The sequence below is a fragment of the Crocodylus porosus genome, unplaced genomic scaffold, assembly GCF_001723895.1.
Source record: "Crocodylus porosus isolate Cpor-Errol unplaced genomic scaffold, CroPor_comp1, whole genome shotgun sequence".
Classification (NCBI taxonomy): Eukaryota; Metazoa; Chordata; order Crocodylia; family Crocodylidae; genus Crocodylus; species Crocodylus porosus.
In genome coordinates, this window is record NW_017728947.1 from 103,643,961 (window position 1) to 103,666,686 (window position 22,726).

At 43.2% G+C, this 22,726-nt stretch overlaps 1 protein-coding gene across 1 annotated transcript in view; it reads right to left on the minus strand.

Moving 5' to 3' along the window:
• NUDT14 (nudix hydrolase 14) overlaps window positions 1-22,726 on the minus strand; it is a 50,153-nt gene that overhangs the window by 17,392 nt on the left and 10,035 nt on the right. The window contains exons 3-4 of the mRNA XM_019550817.1: window positions 6,701-6,765; window positions 2,350-2,587 (exon numbers count right to left, since the gene is read on the minus strand). Coding sequence (XP_019406362.1) covers window positions 2,350-2,587; window positions 6,701-6,765 — 303 coding nt within the window. The remainder of the gene's footprint in view (window positions 1-2,349; window positions 2,588-6,700; window positions 6,766-22,726) is intronic.

Consider the following 22,726-nt stretch of genomic DNA (forward strand, 5'->3'; position numbering starts at 1 on the left):
TGATGACCGCTTCTTTCCATTGGGTGTAAGCCTCCTTTTTAGCAAGGAGACATTCCCGGATGCTTTTGGTGAGCCATGGAGGCTTGTGTGCTCTCCTGCTCCCTTTGATCCTCGTTGGAATTACCTTCCTTTGGGCTTGGAGGATCGTCTCCTTAAGGAGCTACCACACTCCTTGGATACCTGGCTCCCCTCCCATCTGGGATCTCAGCGCTTCTCCAACTATCCTCCTTTAGGCACTCCGAGCTTGGTATTGCCCCTTCGCTCCTTGAACAGACCTCGATAACCCCGACAGAAGCTAGAGCCCACCTCTATTTCCTGCCTTGACAGCATGTGCAGCTGCATGGCCCTGCTGGGTCATCATCATTTGGCATGAGGGAGAACAAACAGGACAGTCATGAGTGATGCAACTACCCTTCTCTCAACAAGGAGCTGAATGTGCTCCTAGCAAGGGAGCAAGATCACAGGATTTGGAATCAAATCCTCCTTTTCCACACAGAGGCCGCATTATAAAGAATCCAGTGACAGGCCACATAAATAAGCTGGTATTTCCTTTAAAACAACAAACTACCACGAGCCAATTCAAAATAAAAGAGAAATACAGCAACATCTCACTGTTAAGGCCTTGAATCTACACTTGATCCATGGAGAGGAGTCACTCCACTTGTCTGGAGCCTGACTACCTCAGGGAAGTTCTGCACAGGCAGAAAACTGTGCCTGCATGCATTAAACTGCAGGATCAGGACTTAAAGATCAATCATCTTCTGTAAAGTCACATCATAAAAGCTGAATTTGACATCTTTTATTTGGAAGTCAGGAGCGCAGTGACCAAGTGACTTCAGAGGAGTGAGTTCAAGCCCTGCTCTGAATTCATGCCAAGGGCTCCTCCCAGTTGACCCAAATTTATATAGACCCATGGTCACTTGGGCTGGGGAGTCAAAGGTAACCAGACGTGATACTAGCCATGTCACTCCCTTCTGTGCCACTGGCTACAGAAGCTGGGGTGCCTTAATGGATGTGCTTAGTTCAATGGGGTCATTAGGCAAGGGTTAACCCTTGATCTTGATTTGGGAGTCACGCGGCAAGGAAAAATGAATAAATTTTTAGGCAACTCAATGAATAAATATTCTCTACTATTAAAATAAGTCTGTCATCAGATTATGTATGTTTCAATCAGGTATGAATCATGAATGTCAAGCCAGTTGGAGTTTATACCAGAAATAATGTAACCATTTTTATATCTGTGGGGCTGCAGCCTCTCAGCATCACACAAACACTAAATGCTCTGAACAACTTTTGTTCAGAATTCTAGAAAGGGCTTTTTTCTTTTTCTTCTGTAGAGAAAACCCCTAATCCATCTTCAAGGAACTGCAAGAGACAACTCCTATGATTTACCACCCCCACCTCAACAGAAGTACTGCTTGTTAATCCAGCAGGAAATAGCATTTGCCAGGATTGACAGCTGTGGATTTGTATTCAATTCCCAAATTAAAAACCAATGACAGGGCTGAGTTCAATAGAGTTGTCAAACAAAAATGAAGAAAGTAAAGAAAAAAAACACCCCCCCCCTTAAACTCTGCAGCCTTCTTGGTAAATTTGTACATATATTATATTTTGAATAATGGTAACAGATGCCTTAAATGGTGCTACAGCCTGTGTGGGAGATATAATGACAATAAATCCAGAAGCACATTTCCATCTGAAATTATTTAATTTGTGAGGTTTTTCATTCCAATAAGCATAAGTGTATTCTCCTCTTATTGCCATATTGTTTTTTAAGTGGTGCTAAAGATTGAATGTAAAAATCTTCGTTACTGAGATAGCAAGAATTCCCAACACGGATTTCATAAAAACCTCAATGAGGGCCCCGATCCTGCAAAAACAGTGGTACAAACCTTCTTGCTACAAAATTAGAACCCAGACTGTTCAACTCCTATTATCAATCAGAATAATAGAAATTAGATATGGAAAAGGCCAAATGCAGGAGGTCAGTTGGTTTTTCCTCCTAAGCATCAATCAGCAGAATTATTTCTTAGGATTCCTACCACTTTATCATCTCTCATCCTAAACACCCCCAACAACGTTGTTTCCACCAATTCCATTGGGACTCTATTAGATTAGAGAATAGAGCTCACTAGTCTGATAGCTCCAAGTCCAAATATTACCCCATTAATACCAGTTTACAATACCTTATCTCTTTCATTGGCATTTATACCTTTCATACCCTTGTGAATGACTTTTGTTTTTTTCCAAGTCATTAATTAAACCAGGAAAATCAATCTACTTAAGAAATTTCAAAAGTTGTCCTATAAAAATGATAAACTACAAAACACCATCTTGGCTGCTATTTACCTGTATGAAGTGATTCTCTTCAGGTTTGCAATGGGAACATCATAGCCACACTCCTCCAGGACTTCTTTACAAGCTATTTCCTCCAAAGACAGTTCTGGTTTGTCTACTATGCCAGCACAAAGCTCATAGGTTACTCCTGATGCAGCAGGTATGGGATTCGCTACAGGGTACCAGCACTCCTGGTCTTTATGTTGAAAGTCTTGAGGTTGGTGTCTTTCCATTTCACACATGTAAACAGCTAAAGAACATAGAAGAAAAAGAAGTATAAATGGATCTGGAAAAGCCTTCTTTTTTCTCTTCAAATGGTACCTTTCAAAAATAATTTGGCCATGCAAAATGGAACAAGGGCAGCAATAGGTACCATAACTCATAGATGAACACATTTAAAAAGGTGCTTCCATTGATGTTTGCACACAAATCACACTGACAGAATTTTCTGCATAATATAACTTGCTTTTGAATGCATTAATTCTCTTAGTTGAACAAAAAAGTGATGGGCCATAGTAACTAACCCCATAAGCAACTGGTGCATGTGACTTTTAACACTTTTTGGAAAATGTGTGCCCATGAAGGTACACGCATACTAGATAATGTTTAGATCTGAAACTGCATTTAGGTAGTAGCAATGGGAAGGCAGTAATGGGAAAAACAATTACACTACTTGGTAAAACTGAAATAGCCTTGAATTTTTAATTTCATTACTGCAAAATGGCTTTCTGAACATTGTTTCTACATACATTGATTTGGAAACCATATACATATTGCTAAAAGTAAGCATAGCTGGGTCAACCCAGAGATCTACTGCTCAAAACAACTTCCATTTGTTGTCCAATATCTGGATTTATTTTCCACTACGCATTTATCTTTGCTGGGAAGTTGGGTTGTACATTATGTACCAAGTGTACAATGATGAGTCTTTCAGCCTGTCAACTCAGCTGTTATTTGGAGAGGGTTATGAAAAGCATGTATGTTTGTTTGAAAAATCCTCTTTTGAACATATAGTTCCTTGCACAGATCCTTGAGTGGAATTTGCAAAGGACCTTTTGCATTAATCTAGAAACAGCTGTCAGTGTAATACACTCCTAAAGGAAATGCTAAGGGCCAGATTCTACAGTCTTTATGTCAAAAGTCCCATTGATGTCAACGATGGTTTTGCCTGGTTAAAGCTCACAAGACTGGGAGCTAAGACACAGAGTAGCACTATTAAAAATTTAAAGCCATTCTAACTTTGACAGATGTCATTTCCATTTGTCCTTTATTTGTAGTTTCTCGTCTTCACTCCCTTATTTTAATACATTTTGATATTAGGGAAAAACACTATTACAAATTTACAAAATACCAAACAAAAAGTCTGCCACTGTATCTAATAATATTTTTGCACACTCTGCTTCTAGCACACCTTCAAAAGGAGGGCTAGAGAGTGCTAAAGTAGCCTACAGGTTACGGCACTCTCCTGGGAGTTGGAAGATGTGGGTTTGAACCCCATCAGGGTATTGATGGTACTGAATATGGGTCTCCCACTTCCTGGGTGAGGGCTCTAACTACGAGGGTATATTATAATAAGTGGGCAACCAACAGGACCAGAAACTCCTTCTCCTCTTCTTAAAAAGAAAGCATCTAAAAGGCATGTTGTGAGGGGTCCAACCTAGCTGGCATGTGTAAGGTGGGTCAGAAACATGTATAAGAGACATTCTTCTGAGGCCCTAATGCTTTTCACAGGTTAAGCCAAAATTTTCCAGTCTGACCTGCCATTTGGACACTAGGCACTGATTACTGCTTTTGCAACTTTTAGGAATGGCATGAGACTAGTCACAAGGATTTATTGGGCAGCTGTTTAATGCCATTGTGGTGTGAAAATAAGTCTTTTGGGTATTGGTGGACAATACATTTAGAACAGAAGCAGACACTTCATTTATTAAATTAGAACAAATATTGAAGATAATGCTGAGATGCACACAGGCCCGGAGCAGCAGCCCTGATACAGCCATAGTGCTCCAACAATATGGAGTGTTCACAACGTATCATGATTAACAATCCAGGATTTAATCACGTTTTCTGAACTTTCAGCATGGAAACTCCTGAATAACTTCCTTCCTGCACAGCTGAGGCAAAGGCAAGACAGCTGAACAGGTGATATTAGTACCCAAAACAAGCTCTCCGAGGTGACTGAAACCAAGAGGCTTGTTTAGTCTCCAAAGCAGACGAAAGGGAGACAGCAATACCGATTTGGAGAGACTCCTGGAATTTAGCAGACTGGGAAAGAAACTAGTTTTGCTGTTTAAGCTTTCCATTTCTCATGTTTGCACCAATTCTCTGGGCACCTTGTGAAGCAGAACATGGCTTGTATGTCAAGTCTTTGGTGCTATTTATTTTGAGTCACTGGAACAACAAACAACCCACTGAAAGGCTGTTACACTTCACTGGAAAATCCTATGGCATATGTCTAGTGGTACTAATGTGAGTCTTCCCTATTTAATTAAATTTGGAAAGGCGTGGTCAGTCGCCTACCGAAACAAACAACGCCTTGACTTTACCCCATGGAGACGTCTTCAGAGAGCCATCCCGGACATGACTGCAGGAGTCTTTCTGCTCTTTGTTTTACCAGAAGGGTCAACTGGCTGGACTTGCTGGTCCATCTGAGAGGGGGCTAGTTCATCTGTCAGGCCACACGCACAATGGACACACTTAGTAATTAAATGTGATGTGCTGTATCCCCTTTCCGTCGGCAGTCTGACAAGGGAATGCAGAGATTCTCAGCCCTTAATTTATGCATTGCTCTGTGCCACCAGGCAAGGGGCAATGGATCCGAACAGAATAAATACTCTGGATGGCGTGGCAGTGGACAGTAGCTGTCATTGACTGTTTGACTGATCATTCACTCAACTTCCTGACCACATTCAGGACCCTCTCCAGTCTCTGAGATTATAGCACCAAAACAAACAGGCTTTTTGGGATCCCTACACTGAGCAGAAACTGACCCTCCCGGGGTGCCGCATAGCTGTGGTCTCTGCTTGGCTAGATAATGTATCGAATTCAACTTATTTAGTTTTCTCTGCTTTATTTGACTAGGGACAGCCTATTTTTATATTGACTTGGCTTATTGTTCTTCTCTTGATATAATAAATGTATTCTGAAAAAAACCAACCCCACATCTCTGACATTCATAATGGCAAAACTAATTTTATCGTGTGTTGCTCCTGATTCAAAGATAAAATGTGTCCATCTCTGCCTTGCATATTAAAAGGCTCATATGGAGAACTGAACTTTATGCCCTCAGCTCATGAGTAAATTTCATACTCTGTCATTTGAAAAAAAAGGTGACATACAAGGATGTTTGCAGCTAGAGCTGCCTATGAACGTCTCAACGAGAGCAACAGCCGTACAAGCAGTTTGTATTTGGTTGGCAAATAAAAGACATAGGATTTTAAATACGCATATAAATAAACTCTGTTTCTTAGAATTGGCAGGAGTGTGCTGAATGAGCTCGAAATTGTAATAGGGCTGCCTTACACTGAACAGCCTGTCAATCACCATCAGCAAGTGAGGATGGTAAGACGCTGCACCAGAAAGTTTCTAGTGAAATGGTCTTGAAACAGTCTCTTAGCAACAGAGAGTAAAAAGTCTTTTAGACATCTTAAAAATAAATAAATAAATGAATAAATATGCTCAGAGTTATACATTTTATTTTTAACCTCCAAAAAAGTAAATATTGCCAGTAGTTATAACAACTGATACAAAAAGGTTGACATTAATTTAAATAGATTGCCTCTTAGACTAGAAATATACATTTTGTAATGAAGAAAGCCAATAATCCACTATTACTTTGTCATAGAATAAAACAAACCTTCCCACATATTTATGCAACTTGTATCAATATTCCCTAAGTGTAATTCTTGCTTTCAATTTCCAAGTATATACAGCCTTGCTCTATATAAGATTTTTAAAAATCAGGATTGTAAAACCTCATGTTGCCAGGCATAAGTGGTCTGATAATCACAAGAGGTCAGGAAGAAACTTCCCATATAGGCAAATTATTCTGTAATTGCTTGGTATAGGGATATTTGCTAGCCCCCCCAACCTCTGAGATGCTTGGCCATGGCTAAAGCTAAGGGCAGAATACTGGGCTAGCTGAATCACTGGTTTCATCTGGAAACACAATTCTTGTGCTTAGGAATGCTGATCTACTGAATAGTGGGGCCAAAATAAAATGGAGTAGATATGGAACAATGATTTTATCACAAGTATTGATAGACCCAACAACTTTTAATGACTAAATCCTTAATAGTTTGTTTCATTTGACAGAAAAGTAAAGATTTAAAAAAAAAGAAAAAAAGAAAAAGAGGAGGATTACCTGGGCGGAACTGCTTCACCACAACAAAGCACTGCCGGGAAGTGTTAAAGATCAGGATTGACACGCTAAGGGAGAGGGGAAAAGCACAGATCAATGCACTAGGTAGGATAAGTACACCATTATTACTTTTACATCTCATGAATTTTCACTATATAAATGTACATGCGGTGTATTATTAAAGCTGCTTTGCAAAAAAAGGGGCCAAGCCGAACTCAACTGATTGCACTGGCTTTTGGCTCAGGTGTTTTGGCACACCCCAGAAGTGAACTTACCTGAACAGAAGTAGTTTTTTCAGCAAATAAAAGACTTAGAATTTGGTTATTAAAACATAACAAGAGGAAAAGCTTCTTCTAAAAGCATTGAATAATCTCTGATATCAGGGGAGACACATTGGAATCACATCCCAGCACTTGGAAGAAAGACCACTGAAGTTAAGGGGCTTGCATGGGCACAGAGACCCTCCTGTTTGTGATCCTCTGATGAGAGAAGGCTTTAAAATAGGTACCACATCTTAAAATCAGCTTACGTACAAACTCAAATTAAAAGCAGTTTTAGATGTTAAGATACTGTTTTTAAGATGGTGCCCATGCTTATTACCCTAACATCCTACCTGTTTTGTTTTGCCTAGTTTCATTATGCTATTGGTGAGTTCATTTATTATTATATATAAGTTGTACAGGTTTTCAAAACAGTAAGATATATTGACAATGCCATATTTACAAGCTGCAGTCAAACTTTCAGCGTTATTTGAATGAGAGATATGGCAGATATTCATGCTTATGACTTGACTTAATCACAGTTTTTCACAGGGTGCTGACAAGGGTCTGGAGCCATTTTATGTTTATGAAAAACACCCACCATGCTTATTGTAGCAGTGCATAAGGACTGATCAAGAGTAGGAAGTCCAGATGTTAACATTTTGCATTTATGGCTGCTACACCCAAAGGCCTCTACTGGATATTTATGGCTCATGTCCCAGGAGATGTCGTCTGCAGGAGGTTTTAGAGTGAGAAATTTTGGGGTTATTTTGTATTGAATGAATACTAATTTTTAATTACATATATAGAGATTCTGTAGTCCAATATTAGGGTATTTGCTAATAATGAGGACATCTACATGAGATGCTTTACTGGACAGTGGACTAAATTGCACAGTAAGTTGTTACCATGTAACTGTGTGTAGCAGCTAGTGCTCAGTAAATTAGTCTACTATGCAGTTAGCTAGTACCTGTGAATACAGGTACTAGATTACCTGTGTAGTAGTTACTGTGCAGTAGCGCTCATGTAGACACTGACCAGGAACAAATTTGTTTGTGATCAGCCTAAGCAGCAGGGGCCACAGGTGACAAGGAGCTCTCCATCTCTGGTTCTGTTCAGCTTCTGACTTCTCCCATAAACCAGGAGCCAATAAGTGCTGGGACTGGGGAGCAATCTGCTCCCTGTTCCGGTGTGGAGCTGGCAGCTCTGGGGGGTTAGCAGGGGCTAAGACTCCTCCATGCCATGCAGAGCTGCTCCGGAGGGCAGGCAGGGACTGGGAACCCAAGTAGGGCAGCTGGCAGCAAGCCCTGTGCTCCTCAACCTGGAGTCTTGCCAGCATCTACCCCATACCCCACACCTGATGGGCATGGGGCCAGGAACGCTCTGCCCACTTCAGGGGCAGCTGTCTTCTGGCCTTGTGCACATCAGGTCCCTTCCCAATGTGCATGGGGCCAGGAGTCAGATGCTGATGAAACCAGCAGAGCTGTCCTGGACCTGTGGGCATTGGGACTGGCCCTACGCCCCTTACCAGGCTCCAGGTGAGCACCAAGGGGAGCCGGGAGCCCCCCCTGGCCGCTGCAAGGGGGCAGAGCAGGGCAGGAGAAGCCCTGTACTGGGCTACTCCCAACAGGGAGAACATATAGACAGTGCTCCTGGGCATAGGTGTCGTGTAGGGCGGCATGGGGGGGCATGGCCCCCCCCCGAAATTGGACCTCATCACCTGGGGAGTGCCAGCCAGTGCCCCCTCTGCCTCCCCCCTGCCCAAGAAGTGCCAGCAGCACTTCTGGTTTTGATGGCAGCACTTCTGGTTTGCCACCAGCGCTTCTGGGGTCAGTGATTGGCGATCGGCCGCTGGGGGACCCATCCTCCCTACAGATCTAGGAGGCATCAGTCGCCCACGCTCCCAGGGAAAGCTTACTGCACAGTATTTTATTAATGTGAATGAATAGCAGGCACAGAAGTGCCCAATGTGTACTAATGGAGGAGCAGATGTTAAGTCTGAAGCTGTAAAGGATTTTTAGTTCTCTCAAGTTTTGGGCACTGTTCTTATAGGTTCCAGAGCCGTCCTGTTTTACTGCTTTAAGTTTCTCTGATTTATGACTATTTTGTCCCTGTGAGAATAATGTTATTTGACTGCTGTTCTAATGAGCTTCCTTTCTTTTGAGTCATGGCTACAAGACTGTGAAAGTCATCTGAAAAGCTGAGGCAGCCATCTAAAGTTCGAGGGGACTGCAGAGACTCCTTGAACAATACACTTGCCTTCAAGATTGCCTTATGCCTCTTAGTGAAGCACAAGCTCTTTTTTACTTGGATTTTTTTAGTGCATCACATTTTAATAACTTGCATCAACTCATTAAAATGAATCAGCTATTAGACATTATTTTTCCTAGGAGTCAATCACTTGAGACTTTAATGGAACAGATGGGAAAACTAAAAAACAATCTGTCAAAATTGAGGAACAAGATCAAATTAAACTAGAACAGAGTAGTAGCAAGTTATTACAATTGTCTGCCTCTCACACCATCTTGAGACAGGAGGGTACAGAGACACTACAGAGCTGCAGAACTTTCTTTTTAATTACATTTCATTTTCTTGGAAGATGACAGACAACTTTGAATATTAATTTACAATTTTTTTTTAAATGACAAAAGACAAGTGCTAATATTCCCTGATGGATCTTGAGAGCCACAAGCCAACAGGTTCAAACTGAGCTCTCAGAAATGAGTCTGTTATAAGAAAAGTGTGATTTGGTATTTTTTCTAACTCACCAAAATACCTTATCCATGACACTAGGAAATAGATTTTCATAGTTTATGACATGGTCTGTATCTTCTTACTTGTAAAATGCCTTATTTTGTTAAAGGATTAGGCAGTTGAAGAATCTATTAAGTGGGGACAGATTTTCAAAGTGGATCTGCATAGATCAGTGGTTCTCAAACAGGAATCTGTGACAACCTGTCAGGGGTGCCAAATCACTGGTGATGCCACCATGGCTACAGCCAGATGAAACTTTCCTGTGCACCTTGGTTTCTAGCAGGTATATTACCGGAAGTGCAGCCAAACCAGAGAAGTTGTGATGGAAATTGGCACTCCTGCCTCCACTGGGTTTATCTAATAACCCTACTGCAGGCAAGAGCACAAACGCCTGCCACAGCCCCTCCTGATCCAGTCCAAGACACACCTCCCAGAAACAGAAGGCATGGGGGACAACTCCATGTGGTTGTGACACCAGCAATAGAAGCATCTATCTCAAAGCTGCCACATCCCTGCTGTCACTAGGAGGAACTGTCCTGCACGCCTGCTTCCAGGAGGAGTGCATGTAGCTGCACTGGGAAAGGCAGTGGCATGAAGGGTATACTTACCTGCTTATCAGATAAACCTAAAGTAGGCAGGCATGCATGTGTGTGCTGCAGCCCTTTCTGGTCTGGTTTTTCATGAGACACAGCAGGCACTTTTAATTGGTGGTAGTGGCAGCATCCAGGTTGAGAGACACTGAGGCAACACAACAGTGAATCTCAACCAGGGTGTCGCCAAATTCAAAAGTTGTGGAGGATGCTTTGACTCAAACAGTTGAGAACCACTGAATCAGAGCATTGTCAGAGCCCCCAAACAGCCCCACTGCTTTCTGGACTCTATGTGGGTGCAATAGCTCAAATGCAAGATTCAGTTGCAAGGTCTGGCCTGCTGAGTGCATATAAAAATTCCTATTCTTTCTGAACTTCAAATCAGTCATTTATATACAAAAAAATGAAAAAAAAAACCCTTTATTTTTTGTACAGGATATATGCAGCAGAACAGAAGTCATCTATTGCCAAGACAGTGCTGCACTCGTGTTTTAATGAGTGAGATATTCCAATGCATTCATGTGTGTTTGATATTTCAAGGCAATTTCTTAAAAGAGCATTAAGAGCTAAAACTTAAAGCCATCTATACAAATCTACATTTCCAAATGATAAATAAAAAGTAAAATAAATGAGAAAATGGAACATTCACAGCAAACCTTGGGAAAAATCTTTGGCATCATAATACACAAAAGATTAATCCAGCCCAAGGTTTATGTTATCAGAGCAACGACACAGAACTACAAGAACAGGAAAACAGTAGACTTTCCTTGGAATGTATGAGGCCTACACAGGAATTTAATCTGCCATTGACATCAAAGGCCTTAGCTTAACAATAGACTTCATGTGCTCGCATGCCAAAAAGATGCATAGGATTTATTTTTGTTGCAGCTCCTTTCCTGGAGAATTTAAGAGTCATTCATGAGGAAAAGTCGTACCAGATGTACTAGGATGATGGTAGACCCAAGGCACTTTTAAAACACCAGTAGCTACAGAATGAGCATATGGATAAAAAACAATGTTCTAGCTCACACTGCAGGTAAAGGCCCCAGGAGCAGAAAATTTCTCAGTTCATTCCAGGAGTGGGCTATAGCTTGCTTCTACTCAGAATACTTGATCCACCAGGTATTATGGATCACTTTGGTTCTGAAAGGAGGCACAGTCCTTCCCCGTGTTGTCCTCCCAATGAGTTTGATAATCCTGTTTTACACTGCTTTAACACCTTTTGTTATAATTATTTCAACACCTTTTGTTATAACTAATATTTAAACAAAGACATTAAATGTTTTAATTGTTTGGGATGGTTTAAACAGAGATGATTCTTTCAGGGCAGAAGGAGGGACGAACTGACATTAAGGTTCTTTCCAGACGTATTTGTCTATGTGTCTAGAGAGGGTGGAGGTCTTTCAAAGAAGGCTCCCCGTACTTACTGGTTTCCTGAAAAAGATCTGAGATCCTGTTACATTTTTCCATTAATACATGCAAAACTGGTGGTAGATTTATCATGCTAAGAATGCAAGGGTGTCCCTACATGTGCACTTTAATGTGTGGTAGCCCATTTAACTGTGCATTACTGTGTCATGGCAAAAACAGTGCTAATATGCTAATGTGCAATAAAATTAGGCTACTGCACATTAAGCATCACTAAAAAAGTGCATGCTTTTGCTACTCCACTTTAGGGGTGCTAAATTTAATGCGCAGTTGCAAAAGCACATAATGAATGTGTAGACGCACCCAAACATGCTTAATACTGCACCTAAGGTGCATCTTTGAAGGCAAGGCAATCTAAAATTTAATAACTGCAAACTGCAGTTGATGTGGAGCTAATGTATAATACTAAAACAAAAGTATAACGTGTGCCTAATATTAGGGCTTTATTATGGCATTTGTTCAAAGACAATTAAAATAAAATGACCAATACTTTCAGACCAGGAAGTAATACTTTTATAACATTATTTAACCAAATTTGCTTTGCAAAAGCCATGAGCATGTGTACTTTCAGATCTTCAGCAGGTATTTTTGGTATGGCCCCTTCTTTGGCAATCTTGTATGTTGATGATCCATCAGTTGTTGACCTGGGTTGCAGTTAATCCATAAGCAATTGCTAACTGCTACTAATTGTTTTCCATTAGATGAAAACAAGATTTTAAAATCCCTTGATGGATTAAGATTGTCCTATAATGTTCCCTAGCTTTCCTAGCAATAGAAACCTTACAAAAAGAATGTGGTTCTTACATGTTGTTTACAAGTGACGAATATGACTATGGTAGCGGGGACTTTAGAGAGAATATATTGCTCTGAACATTATTTACGATCAGATTTTGAAGGCACTCACCTATCTTCGGTGAAAAAGCGAAACAAATTATAAGAACTCAAAATGACATGGTAAGAAATACAAAGATGGTGTGCAATGATAAGAGGGGAAGAAATGTTATCAGTCAGTATCACTGATTCTCACAAGATATCTAGTACTAAGAATTGTCTTGGTACAGTTAGAAGAAATAACCTAATACAACACGCAACCACAAAAATCCCTGTAGAAACAATCTATTGTAGATTCAACCCTGTTGGAGAGCATGTGGATATAAAACAGACATGTGACATACATTTGCCAGGATGAGTTTGAAAAGGAAACCTAAATGAGAGCAAAAAGATCAGATTAGAAAGGGATCAGAAGGGGAATCCAGAATGTTTTAGTTTAGTTTCAAATATTTAAATGCTAAAGCATAATCTGTTTTTTATTCAAATTTATAAGACTTCGGGGGGTTTTTTTGCTCAGACTGGGCACATCTATACTAATGCTTTATTGCACAGTAGACTAATTTACTGCTCAGTAAAGTGTCACCATCTATACATGAGCCACAATTAGGGCACAGTAGATTAATTTTACTCTGGCATATAATAGTTCCTTCAGACACAACTACTTTCCAACAATGCAGTAAATTACTGCACTTAAACGCACATGTAGACAGTGACGTTGGGCTGTTTACTCTGGCTCAAATTGCACCAGTTTATTCAGTCACATTAATCACACATGTACATGTGTCCACTGTGTTGAAAACTAGAACCAAAAGTCTTCATATTGTTCTCCTTACTGACCATTAGTAAATCTTGCAATAAATAAATAATGCCTTTAATAAGTAAGTTACAGTGGATGCATCTACACATTCAGTCAAGCCAATGCAACAAACTCTGGTGCAGTTTGTGCTGGAGTTGGTTGCTCCTGGGATCAGCATCTGCATATGTGCCCAAGACAGCAGCAGTCTGAGTCAGTGCAGAGCAGCTATGGGCTGGCAACATGCTCCAGGGATCAGCCCCAAACTCCAGGTCGTGGCATTGGGTGGCAGAGGGGCTGGCTGGGGTATGAGCGTACCGAAGTGCAGAGCCATGCAGCAGGCAGCTCCTGCACTTTAGCACCCTCATGCCCCAGCCAGCCACAAATCTGTTTCTGTTCAGTAAATGACTCTGCTGTAAGATAGTACAGCCTTGAAAGTACTATCTTATGACAGAGTTAATTAATTTACTGCACCCTAGTACTGGAGCATGTGTAGACAGTAATGCTTTACTGCAGAGCTAAGTAGTCAACTCCACAGGAAACTGCATGTGTAGATGCACCCAGTGAGATAAAAGCAGTTGCAGCAAAACTGTAATTTTACTGTTCGTGTAAGAAATGTCTCTGTGCAATTACAAAGAAATATAATTTCTTTTGAACTCTAATGCAATCTAAACAGAATTGTCACATCACATATTTTTCATGGTGCAGACTTCAGAGAGGCTTATTCTACCTTGAGCAAGAGATCCAAAAACTTTTTTGTGAACATAAAAGATTAGGCAATTGCGTTCAGAGCTATTATCAATTTTTATGAAAAATATCTGTACCTGCTATTGAAATTTATACTGTAACATCTGAAGTGCTTTAATCAGACAAGTACCTAGTATCTTAAGCTAGGGAAAACATGGTCCCTTAATTTTCAGAACAGACAGTGTAATAAAGCTGCAGCCTTTGATTATCCTCCAGTGCAACTCCTTCAGTTTCCCAGAGCTTTAACTATAATGCAGATAGTCCCAAGATTAAATGTTTGTTCTTGCACATTCTTTATTGGTTAATTTAAGTCTTCCTTCAAAGCATTTTACATTTTACAAAGGCCAACACAATCCACATGGCTGCTTAAAATGCAGCCTACTACAAAAGCAAAGCTATAAGCTCCTGACAAAAACATTCAGCCTTTCATACTAATCACAGTTAAGGTGGATTTGGCAAAAGATAATTAGAGGGGTCTAAGAGGCTTCTGTATTATGATGAAATTTCCAAGTTATTTTTCAATACAATTTAAACACATTTAGTATTAAGTAAACTCTGCATAAAGTGATAAGACAAGTACATTTAAGAAAACAAACATTACTTTGGAAAAAATCAAAAGGAAGATTTGTCTCTTTGTAAATCTAACTGCCACAGGAAGTTGCTCATGACACCATAAAACAGGAAGCATATGTTTGGTTAATCACCAGGTTAGTGGGAGAATGAATTGTGGCAGTTATTTAAGACGTGTTAACAACTCCATGTACATATCAGATAATATAGTACCTACTGGTAAAGCTCCAAGTTGGTCATCATTTCTTTAATCAGTCTAGCAAAGAATGAGGTGCAGCAAAACTTCCTGAAATAAATAACTGCTTTCCACCACCCAATTCCCATGTAATAAAGGAAAAATATATGCCATAAATTCAACAACAGAAATGAGACATCAAGGTTGCTTACTTATAATCATATAGTGCAGGGCTGTTCAACTTCAGGGCAGCTCAGAGCCACTGTCTGGGACCAGTTACCATGTCTGGGTTTTCCTGGGCACATATGCTCTTTTTAGATTCTCTGATTTCCACTCAGGCAGTTTTTTGAAATCTGAACCAATGCTGGGGATTTTGCTCTGTTCTGCTGATGGGAGCAGGGAGAGGGCTATTGGAGGCAGGGGATACGGCGTACATGTGCGTGCACACATGCATGTGACCAGCATGCAGCCAGGCAGGGTGGTAGAAGCAGCTTCAGCAGCTGGATGCTGGTAAGTCTATGGGGAATGGGTTCGGAGGGCCAGGGCTTGGGAACTGTGTGGATGGGGGGTGTGGAAGGGATGTATGCGGGGCGGGGGGCGATGCCTGGCAGCACTGGGGGAAGCTGTCCGGGTGCTGGGGCTCTGGCAGGGTTGGGGGGCAGTGCCTGCCCCTCCAGTGGGGGAAGATGGTGGGTGAGGCCCTTTGGGGGCAGCAGGGAGCTTCATGCCTGGACTGGAGGGGGTGGGGCAGCTAGGAGATGCTGCGGGGTGGGGCATGGCCAGGCTGCTTGGCACTGCACAGGAGCCCCAGTCCAGGGCAGGGAGTACCACAGGCCTCCTCTCTTCTTCCCTCCTGCCCATGCTGGGGTCAGACTAGCTTTGTTGCTGTCTGCACAAATCAGAGTCACTGCTCTCTGGCCTGGTTAGGATGGGTGCAGCTAGGGGCCCCTGCCAGCAGGGCTGGGTGAAACAGGGGGCTGCAGGTCGGGAGTGAGGGGCACCAGCAGGGATGGGGGACTGCAAGTCAGGAGTGAGGGGCACTAGAATGGCCTGGAGAGGGGTAAGGCACTGTGGGTCAGTAGTGAGGAGCAGCAGCAGGGATGGGGCAGGGCTGTGGGTTGCGAATGAGGTGTTCCCCCCTAACAAGCTTCTTTTTTGGAACTGGAAATATAGTAAGCCTAGTTTAGGGGCTGAATGCTGCCCTATTCTGGGCTCTCTCCCACTATGCCCCAAATGGCATGTACAGTGCGGGCAGTCCAGCTCCCTCTCCCCAACTCCCTGCAGTGCACAGGTAGCCTAGTTCCCTCCCTCTTGGCTATGCATGCTGTTTAGCTCCTCCCCCTCCTGGTCACATGTGCTGTGTGGGCAGCCCAGCCCCCACCCTCTCACAGCACAAGCAGCCTGGCTCCCCTCTGCCAATTTGCAGCACTCCCCCACTCCATCCTGGCCACATGTCCATCTGCAGTGTGTGTAGCATGGCTCCTACCTCTTGTGTACAGCTTGAGTGGCCCAGCCTCCTTCCCCACCAGCACCTCAATCCCCTCCCACTACACCATGTGGTTGGGAGCCCCAGGAGCAGGGCAGGAAGTACCAGCCACAGGAGGGTGGGGGAGCCTGAAGAACAGGGCTGCTGTGGCAGAAGGAGAGGTAGTGGCAGCTATGTCAGGAGCCTGCAGGCCACATGCTAAACTTTTGAGGGCCAAAAATTGGACAACCCTGGCATACTGTATATGTCATACCTTAGCCCATATACCAGGATACCCTTGGAAATGAGACCTTGCATATTACTGAGTCCAGCAGAAGGCAACAAAAAAGTTTAGGAGGCTGGGGCATGTGACTTCTGAGGAGACGCAGATGGAAATGGGCTTATTTAGTCTACAGAAGAGAAGACCGAGGGGGGATTTAGCAGCAGCCTTCACCTACCTGAAGGGGGTTCAAAAGAGGATGGAGCTGGACTGTTCTCAGTGGTGGCAGACGAAGGAGAAATGGGTTCAAGTTGCAGCAAGGAAAGTTTAGGTTAGATATTCAGAAAAATATTCTCATGAGGAAAGTAGTAAAGCACTGGAACAAGTTACCCAGAGAGGTGGTGGAAGCTCCATCCTTGGAGGTTTTTAAGACCCAGTTAGACAAAGCCTTGGCTGGGATGACTTAGCTGGGGACGGCCCTTCTTTCAGCAGGGGGTTGGACCTGAGGTCTCTTCCAACCCTCATTTTCTATGATTTTACTGGGATTCTACTGATAAAATATTTGACTACATAAATGCAAGTTTTAGTCTAACTTTTTCAACTGGATTCAGTAAAACTTGTTGGGGGTTATCTGTAAATGACATCCTCTCCCCTTCTTAATTATTTGTGAAATCATTCTATTTTACCAACTGTCTAACATAAGAAGTCTAATTTTCTAAAACTTATTCATTAAAATGGCAAAGATAAAGTTTCAAAGCAAAACCAGATTATATGATGGGGAAAGGAAACTAAACAATTCAAGACATATATACCAGTTAGAGAACATGATTTAACCATTTTTCACATGCATAAACAATCTACTTTTTTTTAGAAAAATAGTCAAACTTCCTTCAGATATAATTATTTAACCTCATTACCCAAAATCAGGAACAAATGAAGAATAAGGAGTGAAGATCAAAATAGTAGCTACTTCTTAAACTGTAACTATGATTATCTCTCCATGATGCATATATGACTACAACAGTTTCATTTTTTTCCTTTTTGGATGCTGTTCCCAAGAAAAGTCAGATTTTTGCACATCTGGACTTAAGAACATCTTCAGACAATTGCCAATGCAATCCAGGGCCCATAATCTCACCAGGTCATGCCTAAACTTTAGGGCATATCCACAAGATGAATCTAGGACTTGAACCAAAGCTACATGAGTCAACACAAAGAGTCTTGTAGACCTCAGTGAACCTCAGAGGATATATTTGTATGCACTGAACAGTTTGTCCCAAATTTTCAAGATAAGTATCTGAAGTCTGGCCCCCTAAAACTGTACTGAGACATTTATGTCCGATTCATCAAAGCACTTTCTGTATGTGCTTAAGTATGTGGAATTAATCAAATACTCCAAGCTAAGTGATATTTAACTCCTTTACTGAATCAAGGATCTAAATATGCAAATTAACAAGTGCTCTGTGTATGTGCCACTCTGAATGACTTCAGTGATATAACATCACTAGCAATTGTGTAGATATTCGAAACTAAAACGGGCAGTTTTAGAAAACTTAGGTTAGATTTTGAAAATCTGCTCCCTGGCTTTGTATTTTTTGCACCTACTATTTCAAAACTGCAAAAAACAGTGAGTTCAGTTTTAGCCACTGCTATTAGTTAGGCATCACTGATCCTGAACTGAGGATGTAACAAAATGATCATACATCTAAATGAGGGGTATCAAATGGATCCAGCCCATGGAGCTGCCCTCTTTGGCCTGCCAGACTACTGGTATGGCCAGGAGGAATGGCCTGATGCAGAATGGCAATCAGTGGCAGGAGGATGAACAAGGACTGGCACCACCCTGCTCTCCCTCTGGCCGCTGTGCTGGTCGCCACTGCTGCAGCCCTACCTCCCTAGCTGCTGGCACTGCTATGTGCCACATGGTGGAGCTGGAGTTGTAGGGGGTACACGGCAGTGGCAGTTCCGACATGGGGCATGTGGCGGGGACCGGAGCAGCTGCCAAGTGCTTCAGTGTGGATCTGGAGCTGCCTCTGTGTGCTCTGGGTCTGAGCTGGAGATGCTGTTGCAGCACGCTCCAGTCTGGAGCTGGAACTGGCACTGTGCGCTCTGGTCTGGAGCCAGAGCTGCTGCCACGGCCCAGTGCTCCAGTCTGGAGCTGGAGATGCTGCCATATGCTTCACTCCGGAGTCAGAGCTGCTACTGCCAATACAGCTTCCTTGTCCCGTAGTTGAGGGCTGGCCCCCAAAGTGTCTCTAGTCTGGATCCAGCCCAGGGCACAAGGTGAGTTTGGCATCCCTGAACTAAATGATAGCAACAGTGCCGGGAGAACTGCTGACAAACAAACAAGCTCTGTCAAGCCTGAGCTGAAAATTAGGTCCTAAGTACATTCTACTTGCAAATACCATATGAACCAAATCATATAATTATCCAGGTTGAAAGGAAACTAGCAGGTTACTTGGTTTGTTTCTTCTCATAACAGCAGGAAAAATTTAATTATCCCAATATGATCCTTGATAAACAAGTGCCAAGTCTTGGCTTGAAAAGCACCAATGACAGTGATTACACAACATCCCTTGTAGACTGTTTTATGGCTTACCTCTTCCTGTTGTTTAAGAGGAGTCCATACTATCTTACCTGAAATATTCCTCCTGCAGCTTAAGACCATAACCCCTTGTTCAGTCTTTCTTGACCAATAACGATGATTGTTTCCTGTCTGCTCTATGACATTTCTTTACATACTTGTAAAAAACCCCAAAAAACCCAGCCCTTTCCTCAGTCTTATCCTTTGTTCAAACACGTCCAGTTCTCGTAACCTTTCCTCTTAGATACTACATCCATCACCATTTTAGCATTTTTGTTCCTCTTCTCTGAACTCTCTCCAGCTCGTATTTTTAATATGCTTTACTTGCCGCATTATCATTTGAAACGTGATCATAAAAATGCCTGTTGTCATCAATTCACAAAATGAAGGCATTAATTACAAAGAAAAACTAGGTTTGTGGTGCAGCAGCATGTTATGGCATATAGCTGTATACCTTCACTATAAAAGGATGTTAAAAAAATAAAATGTATTAGTTTTCAAGTATATAAGATAATTCACATATAATATGACTGACCTGAGTAAAATTTCACAATGTATAATAATCAGGGATCTTGGCTTTCTCTGTTTAAAACCCACAAATTCTCTGATTTAACGCCCACCACCCGCCCCCTGCCAATTCTCCAATTAAAATAAAAAACCCCAAATCCACATTTTTCCGTGATTAAAATGAAATGCTACTATATGCATAGAGATCAGTTGGACATAATGTTTAATTGATATATTTACAATTATAAAGCAATTTGGAAGCCTCCCAGTGCCACAATCACTATAATAAAATAAATTATAAATACCTATACATTTTGGCATTTGATTTTGGGCTTTTTATCATGGAAAATCAGAACTCCTCCTGCTCTCTTTGCTAACCAGGACATGGGTCCAGCTGTGGCTGTGCCACCCACTGCTTTGTGGCACTGAGCAGCCCTGATATGCCAGTGCCCTGCCCATGCTACTGCTTCTCAATCCTGACCCAAAGCCCTCCAGTCCTGATGGTGCCCCTCAGTCCCCCCACCCACAAGCCCCTGGCCTCCCATGGACAGCATGGCAGGAGCAGAGCGGGGATGGGGGGGCAGGCTTGGGCAGGAGGCGCAGCTACTCACTGCTGCACGTACTCCTGGGGTAGGGCATGGAGGGCACATGCCCCCTCCTCTGATTTGTGTACAGGGAGGGTGCAGGCTGAGGACTTGGAGCTCCCCATCCTGCAGCCTCTCCCCAGGGGCCTCCATGGCTTAGTGGGCTCGACCTGGCGTAGCAGAACAAAACAGGGCCAGGCACAGCCCCGTGCCACCATGGTGAGGTGCCCTCCGAGCTGCCACCTCTGCTGCTGCTGGGCGGGAAGGGAGCGCTTCACGATGGCAATGCAAGGCTCCGAGCAGTGGCAGCATTGAGCTTCGCCACCCAGTTGTGCTGTGCCTTGTCGGGTCCCACCTGCTGGAATGTGGAGGTCCCAGAACGAGAGCAGCAGGATATGGAGCCCCAAGCCTGCAGCAGGCAGCCTGCTCCCGACCTGTGCACAAATCTGGGGGGCACATGCCCCCTATGCTGTCCCCAGGATGGTGCACAGAAGCAGGAGCTGCAACAAACATCCCACTCCCTGCCTGGGCCCAGCAGCCATGCATTTTGACCCTGGGCCCCAAGCCCCACACACCGCCTGGGGTAGCAGCAACCCCAGCCCCAGCCCTGCCCAACCCCCTCCCTCCCTATGGGGGCCTCAAGCCCCACTCCCCTCCTGCAGGAGTCTCTACTGATGACTGCTACAGCCAATGAACTGGAACAACAACCACAATTTTTCCATGTCACTTGTGTAGTTCTAGTGACACATTATCTGGCCTAGTCTTATGGTATGAAGGGGGCACAGAGGTCTCCTTGTGCAGCTATTCTTCTGATAATGGTCCCCTCTCACTTCTGCAATGACACTTGGGTGGGATGGGGGCGCTCAGAGTAAATGCAAAGCATGCAGTGCTGAATTGAGCTCATATTTAGCTATTTTCCTTATAGTCTATAAGATTTTTAAGAGAATGTTCAACTTTCTGTATATGAAAGCAACTAAGAAGAGTGCTACTGTTTTAGGGTCTGCAGCAGACCCTATAGTGTAATGAAAATATCCCATATCCCAGACAGCCTGAAAATCCCTGTCAGAAGGAAAACTGTTTTTCAGCTACCTTTATAATATCTGCAGAAGGAAGATTTTTTTTTATTAAGTAGATAAAATAAGATAGCAGCAACTTTTAGAGTCATAAAGTGAATTCATTCTTACTCAGTTCTAAAAAGAGTCAATGCATATGTTAAGGAAATTACTTCCACTCCTCTTCCCTCTTTTCTTTAAAAGGAAAGGGTTGACATAGTAAGCTTCTCCATCAATAACATGTTTTTACTTTGAAACTATTGATGAGCTAACGTGATTTGTGCCATTTGACTAATTTAAGATTCGATCTGCTTGTCCACCAGTGGACAGTATGCTTAAATTTCAATTCTCCATCTCTTCGGAGGCTAGATGAACACCTTGCCGGGGTCATTTGACCCCAGTACTCTTTTCTGCCATGACAGGGGATCGGACTTGATGATCTGCTCAGGTCCCTTCCAACCCTACAAACTATGAAACTATGTAACAGTGTTTCTTGGTCCTGTTTTTGTATCATTAGTATACTGAAGGGATGGGCAAATTCTGGCCTGCGGGCTGGATCTGACCCACAGCAAACTCCATTTCCCAGCAGCCCCTGCAGTGGCAGCTACTTCTGGCTCTGGACCCTGCCCCACTGCCCAGGCACCCTAGCCCATCTGCCCTGTACCCACCGCTGGGGGTGGGACCTGCGTGGGCAGGGCATGTGGCTGGGAGTGAGACAGGTAGGTGGGGCTTGGGAGATCTGGGATCTTGGGGCAATGAGAGAGCAGGGCTGGGAAGAGTTGTGGGCGCGCAGGGAGCAGTCTGCAGCTCTGCCCCAGCCCCATGCTGTCACCGCCTCAAGATCCCAGCCCCGGAGCAGCTGCATGGCTCCCAGCCAGTTTCCATGGAGACTCTGGGATCACCGGGCTGTGATGGTGTGGGGCCGGGGCGGAGCCTGGGTTCCGTGGACAGGGGCACGCGGGGAGCACATCGCAGCTCTGTCCTGCACTGTCACGGCCCCGTGATCCCAGGGTCTCCATGGAGACCAGCCGGGAGCTGTACGGGCAGGGGCTGCCAGGAAATGGAGTCCGGCCATGGGCCAGCTTTGCCATTTTGCCCACCCCTGGTATATTGTCTTGTATAAGCTCCTACATTATGTCTTTTAAAAATCTTGGATCAGTTTCAGGGGAGTTGCTGAAACCTGAAATGAGCTAGAGCTATGGCTCTATAAAGTGACTGAACGCAAAACTGAAGTATTATCTTTCATGCTTTTAGTGTACTAAGTATAGCAGAATTAGGCTAAGGAACAACAGAAATGGGAACATCAATCTTGTTTTGGCGACACAGAGTCATTTTAATTCCATTTGCTTAGGTTATTCATAGAATCACAGCAGTCGGGTCGGAAGGGACCTTGTAGATCTTCAAGTCCGACCCCCCGCCTGGGCGGGAGAAAAAGACTGGACTCAGATGACTCCAGCCAGGTAGGCATC